The following is a 15,271-nucleotide window of genomic DNA, read 5'->3' on the forward strand; positions in this document are numbered from 1 at the left end:
TTTTCGTCAGAACTTTAGGAAATCCAATCCTAAGCAACAATGACTACGAGACCGTCCTCTCGGGGATACTAGTGGAAGGAAGACTATAAATAAATAGAATATCTGTGTACCGGACAAATGGGTATCGGAAGTGTTATCTAAAGGGTACCAGACAGAATTCAGGGAAAAGCCAAGAAAAAACAGATTTGTGAAATCAAGCATGCCAACTTATGAGCCCTACACACTGGCAGATAACACTGAACGATATGAACATTCTCGTTCCTTAATGAACGAGAACCCGTTCATATCGGTCAGTGTGTAGGCACCAACGATGAACGATGCGCAGCCCCGCGCTCGTTCATAATTGGTGCCACGACGCTTATGCATGCAGGCCCATATGGACAATCTCGTCCATACTAGCATGCAGCGCTATGGAGCCGGGTGACTGGGGGAGTGAAGAAAGTTGAGTTACACTTTTTGAAGACCTAATCAAAAACATCCAGAGATTAGTCATGTATGTACAAAGACACAACAACATCCAATTTCAAACAGTATTGAGACTTCTGTGTATGATGTAATCAACCATAGATAAAGGCCCATGAGCGTCCCACAGTGGAACATGCTGAAATAGAAGAAAATTTGTATTGTCATATATGGCTAAAACAATCCACAAAAATGTCTCTAAACTGGTGGAAAAGGGTAAAACTAAAAAGCAGGTCAACGTCGCTATCAAATGCAACTAGAACGCACGGAGAGACTGCGCTGATTAATTTGTGTTTTGTGTGGGACTGGGTCTGTTTACAGAGCAGAACTTGTATTGGAAAACACCTGCAGCTGCTACATTGTAGCACTTTGTGTACAGATTCAGAGACTCAGCCGCACACAGATATACAAGTATATCACATTAATCAGCACAGTCTCCTCATGCGTCCTAGTCGCATTGCATTGACTTCCACCGTCCACATTTTATGTATGGTGCAAAAATGTCCCCTTTATGGCTCTAGAGCAGCGGTTCTCAACCTCGGTCCTCATGTACCCCCAACAGTTCATGTTTTCCAGATCACCTAGCAGTTGAACAGGTGCATTCATTACTCATGGACACGTTTTAAAGACCCACAGGTGGAGCAAATAATTTCACTTTCAGTCCTGTGAGGAGACCTGGAAAACATGAACTGTTGGGGGTACTTGAGGAGAGGTACTTGAGAACTGCTGCTCTAGAGCAGGAACATTTCTGCAGTAGGGTCTTCTCAGCTGTGTGACTGCGTGTTCCCTATGCATAGGAAAATATTGGTTTTGTGTTATCATTTTTAATATGCAATGTAATTTTTTTGGTTCTGTTTCTCTGTCCTGTTTAATCATGTGAAGAGCAAATTATAATAATTTGTGTGTTCAGCTGATAATTCTGTTCCTTTGCTTTTCAGATGAGACGGTTTCCCCAAGATTATTGGATGCTAAGTGGAGTCAGATCTTAAATCCACCTCATCGGCTGACGCACAACCCTGCACTAGACAATGTCAGTAAATCTATTATAGATGTCGATGCTCACCTGAAAGACAGGTCACCCAGCCCAACACCCCCATCTGAGACTCTGTGTGCCAATGGAGTGACGGAGTGTGTGGCTGAAGAGATGCCCACCATGGTGACAGAAGATTGCAGCATGTCTCACAGCAATGCCCAGCATGGAATTGTATGCAGTAGCACCTCATCACCCAAAGATATAAGTTGTGCCAAAGGCGCTGTTCCAGAAGAGAGAGCGTCTCCTTGCAGCAGCCCTAAGAGTCATCCTGTTGTGTACTCTGAAAGGTCTTTTATGGACGGTGGAAGAACCATGCAATGCCAATCACATGTTACCGACACCAGTCACCAACCGCAGGCTTATGCCGATTGTAAAACCGAGATCCAGGTCTCTGCTAATACTGATGCCAGTGTGTGTACTACAGCATCGGGACAAAATGGTGTGAACATTAATACACTTTCTGCTTTTTGTGAACATAACATTAAACACCCTATTGGACTGACCCAAGAATGTGCTCATGTGTCCCTGTTGTCTGATCTCCATCATTTCCCAAGTAAACTTACTGTCCCTAACACAGGCAAAGACAAAAATGTCTACTGTCCGCTTAATGTTCCAGATGTTCACAGTGCTGCAGATGAGAGTCAGATGAAAGTGTCATTTACTCTGCCTCCAGATTATCACGTTCATGTGTCTGGAGGTGGACACAGTCCTGCAGATGTTGATGAAAGTGTCCTTGATAATAATGGATCCCCTGACCTTGTGGTGGAGCATTTCTCAAACTCCTGTGGGTCTAATGGGGACTTCAATGCCATTTGTGTTAAAGAGATAAAAGATAATGTCAGTATGTATCATGTTAGTGATGTTTTTTTGGACAATTCTGGTAGTGGTGAGGGAAGCCTGTGTAATTCTGATGGAACAAATGTATTATTGTCTCTGTACAATGGCTGTGATTCCTGTGGAATGCAAAACCCAACTGTAGCTGAAAACCAAAAGAGTTTACCATCAAAGGAAGACTCTGTGACTGAGGAGAAGGAAATTGAAGAGTGCAAGTCGGAATATTATGCTAGTGTTTACGAGCAGAGGGATGATGATGTCACAGAAAGAAGCGGACTTGTGTTAAACAACAGTGGTGACCAAATGAAGAACCATTTGCATGGTATCTGCAGTCAAGTGGCACCTGTGCATGGGGAGACATCACCAAAAATGGGCGGCAACATGCAACCCCTTAGTGTCCCCTATGGTGGAGCTCGTCCAAAGCAGCCAACTCATCTCAAGCTGCAGATTCCAAAGCCATTATCTGACATGTTACAGAGTGATCTGGTCCCCCCAAATGCCGGCTGTAGCTCCAAAAATAAAAATGATGTGCTCAACAAATCAAGTTGGAGTGACAAGCTAGTGTCTGAGGCTCTCCGTGATGAAGCTGTAGTCCACAGTCCCGTTATTGCTGGAGATTACAGGGGACCCAGTAACGCATGCCTTGCTGTGTCCCCAGGCAGCCCTGATAATGACCTTCTTGCTGGCCAGTGTGGACTCTCCAATGCCAAGCCATTCACAACTCTGGGGGAGGTGGCTCCGGTTTGGATCCCTGATTCCCATGCACCGAACTGTATGAAGTGTGAGGCCAGGTTCACATTTACCAAGAGGCGACATCACTGCAGAGCGTGTGGGAAGGTATGTCAATAGGTATGGGCTGCTAATTGCTTTCCAAGGTTAATGAATGGATTTTTAATATTGCATAATAAAGAATGAAAGAACAGCATGTGATTTATATATATATTTACTATTTTTCCTATAATTTGCTCTATTGTTATTAGTTTTTTTTTTTTAAATCAGAGATAGTGATACGGTATATCAGTAAGCCAAGGTAGGCGAGACCTATGTAAAGCAGAGACATGGGGGTCAGTCCAATTCCCATGAAAACATCACAGGTGTGAGTAAGTGCAGCTATATGCCGCACTTACGTTACCGCAGACTGGCAGATTTTTGTTTGTTGCACCATAGGTATGCGAGTAAAAATCTACGAGTCGGCAACTAAAAGGGGCCGTGAGGAGTGCGAGTTCGGCTGTCGGTGTTTACATGCTGCGACAACTGCACCTCACACCTTTTGCAGGGAGTTGGATTGATCCCACGGTGTCTTGCTAATAAAAGCTTTTCCCTTTATACTTGAGTCTTAAACACTCCAGAAAGCTCAGCAAATAAACATTAAGTGACCTTTGTTATCTATTTGTAAACCTAAATGTATTTCCTTTTATATAATCTAATTACCTGTATATCTTTATCGCTTTGTTAATGTGGACGAAACCAGGCCATACTAATATATTTGTGTAGGAGTGCCATTAATATGGATTATTTACCCGTGATGCCAGTCAGTGGGCGGTATTCAAATGATATATCGCGCCCAATCTCCTTTCTAAAACGATCCCCGTTATCGCGCATATCACGCCCATAGTAATCAGGTTTACCTGCGTAAAGGGTTGGGCGCCCTTGCAACCATGGGGATAGCGAGCAGAAATGTTTATATCACGCCCATCTGCAGAAACAGAACGGATGTGGAAGGGGGTGAAAAGAATTGAATACCACCCACTGTGTCTATAGAATACTGCTGTGATCTGTATACTTGGTGAGTTCTGGCGTCTTTGCTTATAATTGGCGATTGTCATCACTTCAGTGTTTACTTGGAAAATGTGTGTACTATCAGGAATAATTCCTTTTATACTTAGTTAGGAGTGCCCTGTATGTAAGAAAACATTCCCTACACCAACACCACCACCAACACCACCCTAAACCAATGTTACAATGCAGGATGGATCTATTGATTTATGTTGTGACTACCATCTATATGTCACTGCACAAATTTACAACTCAGACCCAATGATTTTTTTCCTATTTTGCCTGTGCCCACATGTCACATGGAACTCTGTGTGTTTCGGCTGCTGTGCATACCATATCCTGTCACCATGAACCAGTCTGACCATTGGCCTCTCTCATTACGCAGGTCTTTACTCCCACAAAATCTGCCGCTCGCTAGATGTCTCTTGCAGAGCATAACTAGACATTTTGGTGCTCTTTGCCAGAAAGAGAATTGGTGGCGTGGCTTCATTGGGAAAGGGACGTGGTCACAAAATAATACCAATGCATATTATGCCACACAGTAGTCTCCATTATTCAAATCACTCCACACTGTAATGCCACTTTCTCTTACGTCCTAGAGGATGCTGGGGACTCCAAAAGGACCATGGGGTATAGACGGATCCGCAGGAGCTTGGGCACACTACAAAGACTTAAACTGGGTGTGAACTGGCTCCTCCCTCTATGCCCCTCCTCCAGACCTCAGTTAGACTTTGTGCCCAGGAGTGAATGGACACACACTAGGGGAGCTCTACTGAGTTTCTTTGGAAAGACTTTGTTAGGTTTTTTATTTTCAGGGAGACCTGCTGGCTGCAGGCTCCCTGCATCGTGGGAGTGAGGGGAGAGAAGCAGGGCCTACTTCTTCTTAGTTCAAGGGCTCTGCTTCTTAGGCTACTGGACACCATTAGCTCCAGAGGGTTCGATCACTTGGTTCGCCTAGCTGCTTGTTCCCGGAGCCGCGCCGTCACCCCCCTCACAGAAACCAGAAGAAAGAAGCCGGGTGAGTATGTGAAGAACAGAAGACTTCAGTGACGGCAGAAGACTTCAGTAACAGAGGTACAGTGCAGCGGTTGCGCTGGGCTCCTGCTCCCACACACCAACGCACTCACAGGGTGCAGGGCGCTGGGGGGGGGGAGCGCCCTGGGCAGCAAGTTACTGATCTTTAAAAACACGGTTGGCATTAAAAGCTTTCTCTGTGCCTCGGCACCGTGTCCCATACCCCCGCCAGCATAGCGCATCAGACGCGCCAGTGACTCCCGCGCCGACTGCTCATGAGGGTGCAGGGTGGGGGGGGGGGGTGCCCTGGACAGCATGTTATACACTGGTTCAGGGTGTAAACTCTATATATTAGGGTAGTCCGTGTCGTCCCGTCCCCCGCCAACATGAAGCAGCGCTGCGCACCACTTACTCCCGCGCCGAAGGCTCACAAGGGTGCAGGGCGCAAGGGGGGGACGCCCTGGGCAGCATGATGTACACTGTTTTAACGGTGTGGACCTAATATACAGTGTGAAACACAAACAAAAGAAATGCTCTGCGCTCCCAATCACTTTAAGTTAATTGACCAATCAATTAAAGGCAGTCTATCATGGAGAATAATTGACTCAATGAGGCTTGACCCTTTTTAAAAAAAATATTTTATCAAACAATTAGATACCACATAAACACATAAAACAAACAATACATGAAAAATTGACAATTTAAAAATTCAGAGGTTAATACCTCTAGCATATGTAAGCAGAAACACTGTATCTATAATTGTAAATGTGCTATTGAGACAGTATACAATGTAACTAAAGTGCAAAAATGAATATCTTGAGAGAGAGAGGCTCTCTAGCAGAATGTCAATTGATTCTACCACTGGCGTCCCAGTGTAAAATCATATATACTGTCCACAGAAGGCTCCGCAAAAACTAGTATGGGACTATTAAGGCAAAACAAACAATGATAATTACCCCCGTGCTGGTTCCTGGAGTTTATCACAGGGTCCTGTATGCAAATGCACGAGGTAGATGTAATAATTTTTAGTTGATGCCTCAGTGATAATTGGAAGGCAAACTTGCTGAAGTGCTCTCACCTTCGTTAGAGAAGCCGGCAATTGACCATATGATGATATTATATTAGGAACTTCCCAACAAGGGATGTGATTGATTCAGCTGGTGATAACAGTGTGGTAAGGCAAGTCCGCTGATGGCTGATGATAAAGTGGTCTCACTGCGGAGATCCGTTCGTATCCCTAGTCGCGGCAGTTTCCAAAAAATACAATGCCGTGTAGCTGAAATCACCTTTTGCCTCACTGCGGAGGTACGGTTCCTGAAGGTCACTTGGCTGCAGTGTAAACGCCGGAAGGTGCCGGGAGCCGAGAAGCTAAGGAGCCTGTCTGCCAGATATCAGATGTCCAATAATGAACTCATAGAAGGGGGCGTCAACGCGTTTCGTCTCCTAGCAACGGAGACTTCCTCAAGACGAATACCCTCCTACTGAGAGCTGCAGTATTTATACCTAACTGATTGCACAAATTGATTCTGATGTGTTAATTAGTAGTCACATTGGAATAAAACTTATTCCTAATATCACACATAAGTTAAACTAAATAGAGAAAAGATTACTCATAATTAGAATAAATAATCATAAAGGGTCAAGAAGCATTGAGTAAAGAGTAACAATAAATCATACATTGAATAAATAAAAAATAATAAGAGATCATAAAGAAACTGCATTTAAATATTTAGACTGATCAGATCTTAATTAGAGCGACTATTGAAACACAGAGAGGAAAGACCGACAATAGTTTAACCCTCTCTACACTTAGACAGGGGTAATTGAAATAGATGTGCATTGATTTTAATAAATTTGATCCTTATTGTGCTACACAGTTTAATTCTACTTGTTTATTATTACCAAGTATAAAAAGAAATAAATATATTAAGTAATTCTACACCCGCATGAGTACATACGAATATAAAAATATGTATGTGCACAATATTTCTATGTTTTTCTTAAAGTGAGATGAAACTAAAGTTCTTTAACTATTATATTCATGTTCAAATTCATTATATAATTCTTATATCTATGTGAATTCAAATAAGATATAATAAAGTAAAAAAAATAATAAAAATAAAATAAAAAATGATAAATACAAAATAATAAAAATAAAAAAACAACAGCTCTATAAATATGAGTTGTAATAACTATACCAATACAAAGACTAATATAGAACAATATGCCATGAACAATAATAATAAAAATAATAAATATAATAAAACACTAAACAGACCGGATTGGCAATGAATATACCTTTAGAGTATTTATAGCTATTACATATAGAGTCAAAAATAGCTTTATTTCTTATAATGTGAATTTACAACCGTCTGCAGAAAAAGGCATAAGTAGCTAAAAGTTGAAAAAGACACCACTTGAGAAAAGGGAGAGTATTACTGAAGAGGGCTTTTCAGATGGTGTAGAAAAACACTGCCACAGAGGGGAACATACATATATATATATATATATATATATATATATATGGACATATACAAGTCCATATGTCCATATATATACTGGCACCTTAACTTAATCCAGACAGGTATAATCCAGGGCTTCGTTTAGACCTTTAGGATATAATGTATCTAATTTAAATATCCATGATGTTTCTCCTATACAAAGTTTACGGAATCTGTCCCCCCCCTCTTTTGGTGCTTGAAAATTGTTCTAAACCCATTACTGTCAAGGAAGATGGATCACCATTATGTACTCTTGAAAAATGACGTGATACACTGTGAGTTTGTAATTTTTTGATAATATTAAGTCTATGTTCTCTGAACCTAGATTTTAGAGATCGGGTAGTCCTCCCTATATATTGGAGAGAGCATGAACATTGCAATACATATACACAGTATTCTGAGTCGCAATTTATAAACTGTTTAATTTGAAAAGAGTTCCCATTAACAGTAGACACAATCGATGATACCCTATTCCTCATAAATTTACAGGTGAGACAAATTCTTTTATTACAGCAAAAATTGCCCAAAGGTTTGGTTGGTAACCAGGAAGGATTTTTTGCTGGAGTAGCTGATTTAAGGAAGCTAGGAGCTAACATTTCTTTCAGGTTGGTGTTTCTTCTAAATATGACTAGAGGCTTATCAGGTAAACATTTGCTTAAAACTGGATCTTGTTTAATTAGTTCATAGTTGGTTTGAACTATTTTCTTAACAGTATTGGATTTTTCGTTAAACTTAGAGATAAACTTTATTGAATCCCTCATAGGTGTCTTATCTTCCATATAATTCAACTGCTTGTTCTCTGACTTACTGCCTTGAACTAATTTTGATGATGGATTTTCATTACCTATAAGGGTATTTGCATATCGTCTAGATTCTTCTAACAAGTACAGTGGATATCCTCTTTCCTGAAACTGTTTTAGTAGAGTTTCAACCTGTGAGAGAAAAACTGAATTCAATTAACAATTACGCCTTAATCTAACTATTTGGTTTTTAGGGATATTTTTAACCTATGGTCTATAGTGACCACTTGTGAAATGTAAAAAATTTCCTGATCCTACTGGTTTATTGTAATTTGTTGAGATAATTTTATTGTCGATTATTGAAAAGGTGACATCAAGGAAGTTCATTGATACCGTGTCAAAATTGTGAGTGAATTTAAGATTAGAAGTGTTATTATTCAAAAAATCAATGAAATCAAGTGCTTTGTGATAACCCCCATTCCAAATAATAAATAAATTGTCAATGTAACGGCCATAGAGGACCAGGTTCTCTCTATATGGACCGCTCCAGATGTATTCTTCCTCGAAGCGGCCCATATAGAGGTTGCCCTAAGTTTAAAAAGAAATCAAACTTTTTTCCATTAGAACAAAAAAGTGTTGCGATAACTGTATTCTACAACAAAACTCTTCAGGACTTTAAAACTTTATGCCAAAAGACAGATAGGAACAAAAGAAAGTCTACTGTGTATCATACACAAAACCTTACCAAAGCAGAAAGGGATGCAATCAAAACTTTTCAAAAGGACCTCTCTCTGGTCATAAAACAGGCGGATAAGGGGGGGGGGGGGGGGGGCGATAGTCCTGCAAAACAGGGATGACTATGTGGAGGAAGCACATAGACAGCTTAAGGATACAATCTATTACCATGTTTTGCAGACCAACCCCACCATCCCCTTTACACTAGAATTTAAGAACATTCTGTCAGAAGCAAAAAATGAAAATGTGATATCAGAGGACAAGTATTATTTTTTGTTACCCTCACACCCTGTCACTCCCATTTTTTATCACTTACCTAAAATTCATAAAGATTTAACACATCCACCTGGGAGACCTATTATTTCGGGAGTAGAATCACTAACTTCTAATTTATCACATTTTGTTGATTTTCATTTACAGAGTCACGTTGGTACCCTGAGTTCTTATGTGAAAGATACTCAATGTATTTTACAACAAACGGTAGGCAGAGATTGGACTAACGATTGGGGTTTTCTCACCCTAGATGTCCAATCTCTCTACACCAATATACCCCACGAAAAGGGAATCGATTCAGTTAAATACTATTTAGATAGAGATTTAAACATCACCCAGGGTCGACGTGACTTTGTTTTACAAGCTATATTGTTTATCCTTACACACAATTATTTTTTATTTGAGGATCAATATTTTTTACAACGTCTTGGGACGGCCATGGGGACCAGGTTTGCACCTAGTTTTGCCAACCTCTATATGGGCCGCTTCGAGGAAGAATACATCTGGAGCGGTCCATATAGAGAGAACCTGGTCCTCTATGGCCGTTACATTGACAATTTATTTATTATTTGGAATGGGGGTTATCACAAAGCACTTGATTTCATTGATTTTTTGAATAATAACACTTATAATCTTAAATTCACTCACAATTTTGACACGGTATCAATGAACTTCCTTGATGTCACCTTTTCAATAATCGACAATAAAATTATCTCAACAAATTACAATAAACCAGTAGGATCAGGAAATTTTTTACATTTCACAAGTGGTCACTATAGACCATGGGTTAAAAATATCCCTAAAAACCAAATAGTTAGATTAAGGCGTAATTGTTCATTGAATTCAGTTTTTCTCTCACAGGTTGAAACTCTACTAAAACAGTTTCAGGAAAGAGGATATCCACTGTACATGTTAGAAGAATCTAGACGATATGCAAATACCCTTATAGGTAATGAAAATCCATCATCAAAATTAGTTCAAGGCAGTAAGTCAGAGAACAAGCAGTTGAATTATATGGAAGATAAGACACCTATGAGGGATTCAATAAAGTTTATCTCTAAGTTTAACGAAAAATCCAATACTGTTAAGAAAATAGTTCAAACCAACTATGAACTAATTAAACAAGATCCAGTTTTAAGCAAATGTTTACCTGATAAACCTCTAGTCATATTTAGAAGAAACACCAACCTGATAGCTTCCTTAAATCAGCTACTCCAGCAAAAAATCCTTCCTGGTTACCAACCAAACCTTTGGGCAATTTTTGCTGTAATAAAAGAATTTGTCTCACCTGTAAATTTATGAGGAATAGGGTATCATCGATTGTGTCTACTGTTAATGGGAACTCTTTTCAAATTAAACAGTTTATAAATTGCGACTCAGAATACTGTGTATATGTATTGCAATGTTCATGCTCTCTCCAATATATAGGGAGGACTACCCGATCTCTAAAATCTAGGTTCAGAGAACATAGACTTAATATTATCAAAAAATTACAAACTCACAGTGTATCACGTCATTTTTCAAGAGTACATAATGGCGATCCATCTTCCTTGACAGTAATGGGTTTAGAACAATTTTCAAGCACCAAAAGAGGGGGGGGGACAGATTCCGTAAACTTTGTATAGGAGAAACATCATGGATATTTAAATTAGATACATTATATCCTAAAGGTCTAAACGAAGCCCTGGATTATACCTGTCTGGATTAAGTTAAGGTGCCAGTATATATATGGACTTGTATATGTCCATATATATATATATATATATATATATATATATATATATAGTCGAAAATAGAAACGGGGGCGCTCAGATATCACGGTGTACTACCAATAATAAATAATATAATATGAAATCAAGTGTATATAGTACGTGACACTTCCTCTAGAGTAAGAGTGGCTGCAACCTTAAGCAATAAATATGTGCTTGGAAAACACATAAACAAGATTTTCAGAAAGTGAAGAAAAGGGCGCCTATTAGTGTCTAGTAAAATTATAGAGCTGGTGTGATTGAGAACAGGATACTACTTATCTGGCATAAACAGACTTTAGCTTCAGTCATAGGACCAGTACAGGTACATGAAAAAAAGATGAACAAAATAACATAGCGCGTACTGTTTTTACGCAATCACAATCTACAGATCATATAAACCAATTGTGTGTTAAAAAACTTTCTGGGTAAAGGTAAATCCCAAAATGTAAAATCCACAGCCAGGGATTTTGTTTAAAAGTTTTTCATAATAATAAAACACACATAAAACATAAAGGTAGAAGTATAAGATATACAGTTTTCAAATCCATAGGTCCAATGAACCAATTATGTGTTTAAAAAACTTTCTGGGTATAGGCAAATCCCAAAAATTTGAAATCCACAGCCAGGGATTTTTTTAAAAAGTTTTTCACAAAATTTAATACAACACATAAAACATAAAAGGTAGAAGTAATGCGAGCGTACAAGATAAAATTGAATGACAAGCTTGCACCTGAACTTCCCTTATGGGCAGATAAGCTGTTTTTATACTTATTTTTTGTACGTTTGAAATTTTACTATTTTATCTTGGATGCTTACGAAAAATCTGATGTATCCCATTCCTAATATGGACAGATAAGCTTGTCATTCAATTTTATCTTGTACGCTCGCATTACTTCTACCTTTTATGTTTTATGTGTTGTATTAAATTTTGTGAAAAACTTTAAAAAAAAATCCCTGGCTGTGGATTTCAAATTTTTGGGATTTGCCTATACCCAGAAAGTTTTTTAAACACATAATTGGTTCATTGGACCTATGGATTGAAAACTGTATATCTTATACTTCTACCTTTATGTTTTATGTGTGTTTTATTATTATGAAAAACTTTTAAAACAAAATCCCTGGCTGTGGATTTTAAATTTTGGGATTTACCTTTACCCAGAAAGTTTTTTAACACACAATTGGTTTATATGATCTGTAGATTGTGATTGCGTAAAAACAGTACGCGCTATGTTATTTTGTTCATCTTTTTTTCATGTACCTGTACTGGTCCTACGACTGAAGCTAAAATCTGTTTATGCCAGATAAGTAGTATCCTGTTCTCAATCACACCAGCTCTATAATTTTACTAGACACTAATAGGCGCCCTTTTCTTCACTTTCTGAATATATATATATATATATATATATATATGTATGTTCCCCTCTGTGGCAGTGTTTTTCTACACCATCTGAAAAGCCCTCTTCAGTAATACTCTCCCTTTTCTCAAGTGGTGTCTTTTTCAACTTTTAGCTACTTATGCCTTTTTCTGCAGACGGTTGTAAATTCACATTATAAGAAATAAAGCTATTTTTGACTCTATATGTAATAGCTATAAATACTCTAAAGGTATATTCATTGCCAATCCGGTCTGTTTAGTGTTTTATTATATTTATTATTTTTATTATTATTGTTCATGTCATATTGTTCTATATTAGTCTTTGTATTGGTATAGTTATTACAACTCATATTTATAGAGCTGTTGTTTTTTTATTTTTTTTATTTTTATTATTTTGTATTTATCATTTTTTATTTTTTATTTATTTTATTTTTTATTTTTTACTTTATTATATCTTATTTGAATTCACATAGATATAAGAATTATATAATGAATTTGAACATGAATATAATAGTTAAAGAACTTTAGTTTCATCTCACTTTAAGAAAAACATAGAAATATTGTGCACATACATATTTTTATATTCGTATGTACTCATGCGGGTGTAGAATTACTTAATATATTTATTTCTTTTTATACTTGGTAATAATAAACAAGTAGAATTAAACTGTGTAGCACAATAAGGATCAAATTTATTAAAATCAATGCACATCTATTTCAATTACCCCTGTCTAAGTGTAGAGAGGGTTAAACTATTGTCGGTCTTTCCTCTCTGTGTTTCAATAGTCGCTCTAATTAAGATCTGATCAGTCTAAATATTTAAATGCAGTTTCTTTATGATCTCTTATTATTTTTTATTTATTCAATGTATGATTTATTGTTACTCTTGACTCAATGCTTCTTGACCCTTTATGATTATTTATTCTAATTATGAGTAATCTTTTCTCTATTTAGTTTAACTTATGTGTGATATTAGGAATAAGTTTTATTCCAATGTGACTACTAATTAACACATCAGAATCAATTTGTGCAATCAGTTAGGTATAAATACTGCAGCTCTCAGTAGGAGGGTATTCGTCTTGAGGAAGTCTCCGTTGCTAGGAGACGAAACGCGTTGACGCCCCCTTCTACGAGTTCATTATTGGACATCTGATATCTGGCAGACAGGCTCCTTAGCTTCTCGGCTCCCGGCACCTTCCGGCGTTTACACTGCAGCCAAGTGACCTTCAGGAACCGTACCTCCGCAGTGAGGCAAAAGGTGATTTCAGCTACACGGCATTGTATTTTTTGGAAACTGCCGCGACTAGGGATACGAACGGATCTCCGCAGTGAGACCACTTTATCATCAGCCATCAGCGGACTTGCCTTACCACACTGTTATCACCAGCTGAATCAATCACATCCCTTGTTGGGAAGTTCCTAATATAATATCATCATATGGTCAATTGCCGGCTTCTCTAACGAAGGTGAGAGCACTTCAGCAAGTTTGCCTTCCAATTATCACTGAGGCATCAACTAAAAATTATTACATCTACCTCGTGCATTTGCATACAGGACCCTGTGATAAACTCCAGGAACCAGCACGGGGGTAATTATCATTGTTTGTTTTGCCTTAATAGTCCCATACTAGTTTTTGAGGAGCCTTCTGTGGACAGTATATATGATTTTACACTGGGACGCCAGTGGTAGAATCAATTGACATTCTGCTAGAGAGCCTCTCTCTCAAGATATTCATTTTTGCACTTTAGTTACATTGTATACTGTCTCAATAGCACATTTACAATTATAGATACAGTGTTTCTGCTTACATATGCTAGAGGTATTAACCTCTGAATTTTTAAATTGTCAATTTTTCATGTATTGTTTGTTTTATGTGTTTATGTGGTTTCTAATTGTTTGATAAAATATTTTTTTTAAAAAGGGTCAAGCCTCATTGAGTCAATTATTCTCCATGATAGACTGCCTTTAATTGATTGGTCAATTAACTTAAAGTGATTGGGAGCGCAGAGCATTTCTTTTGTTTGTGTTTCATAGTGTTTTTCAGCCTAGCCAGCTGTTTTGCTCAGCAGCCGTAATTTCACCATTTTTGTATCGATCTCCAACTGGTTAATTTATTACTATTATCTATAGCGCCAGATTTATACAGTTTGAGATTTATCTCCAGCTGTATTTATATACAAGTTTCTAATATACAGTGTGTAGACACTGTATAAGGTCCCCCGCTGGGAAAGAGAAGTTAGATTTTTAGCAGGCTGAAGCGCCGAGAAGGGGCGGAGCTTCACCCTCATAACTTTTTGAGCGCCATTTTCCTCCATGTTCCCGTCATTGTTCTATCGTGAGGGGTGCACAGTGTTTAGATTATAACACTTAGGTGGTTAAATGGGAGTATACCTTGTACCCTGGGTTTCCCTGGTCAGAATGCCCACTATACCTTTTTAGTCGACATGATTCAGTAATCTGTCACTAAAGGGGGATCCCTGTCGGCATCATTGACGCTTATTGGTCCTCGAAGCAGTTTATGCAGTGTCAGCAGGTCGGTAGTTGGTTACTTGGCTAAAGGGAACACTATTTGGGTGACACAGTTGTATGCGGGCGACCCTGTCGGCACCAACCGTTTTTACTGAGAGTAACTTAACAGGCTGTAACTGCCTTAAATCAGTGTATGTGTATATATATATATATATATATATATATATATATATATATATAGATACACAGAGATGTGCGGCACTCCAGGCGTCTTATCAAATAATACGATTAGAGACAGTGATATGTCA

At 38.4% G+C, this 15,271-nt stretch overlaps 1 protein-coding gene across 3 annotated transcripts in view; it reads left to right on the forward strand.

Annotated features, from left to right (window-relative positions):
• Positions 1 to 15,271, forward strand: part of ZFYVE9 (zinc finger FYVE-type containing 9) — a 418,761-nt gene that overhangs the window by 68,100 nt on the left and 335,390 nt on the right. For all 3 annotated transcript variants that reach the window (XM_063938878.1, XM_063938877.1, XM_063938876.1), the window contains one exon: positions 1,401 to 3,166. In XM_063938878.1, the coding sequence (XP_063794948.1) occupies positions 1,401 to 3,166 (1,766 nt within the window). The remainder of the gene's footprint in view (positions 1 to 1,400; positions 3,167 to 15,271) is intronic.

The sequence above is a fragment of the Pseudophryne corroboree genome, chromosome 9 (assembly GCF_028390025.1).
Source record: "Pseudophryne corroboree isolate aPseCor3 chromosome 9, aPseCor3.hap2, whole genome shotgun sequence".
Lineage (NCBI taxonomy): Eukaryota > Metazoa > Chordata > Amphibia > Anura > Myobatrachidae > Pseudophryne > Pseudophryne corroboree.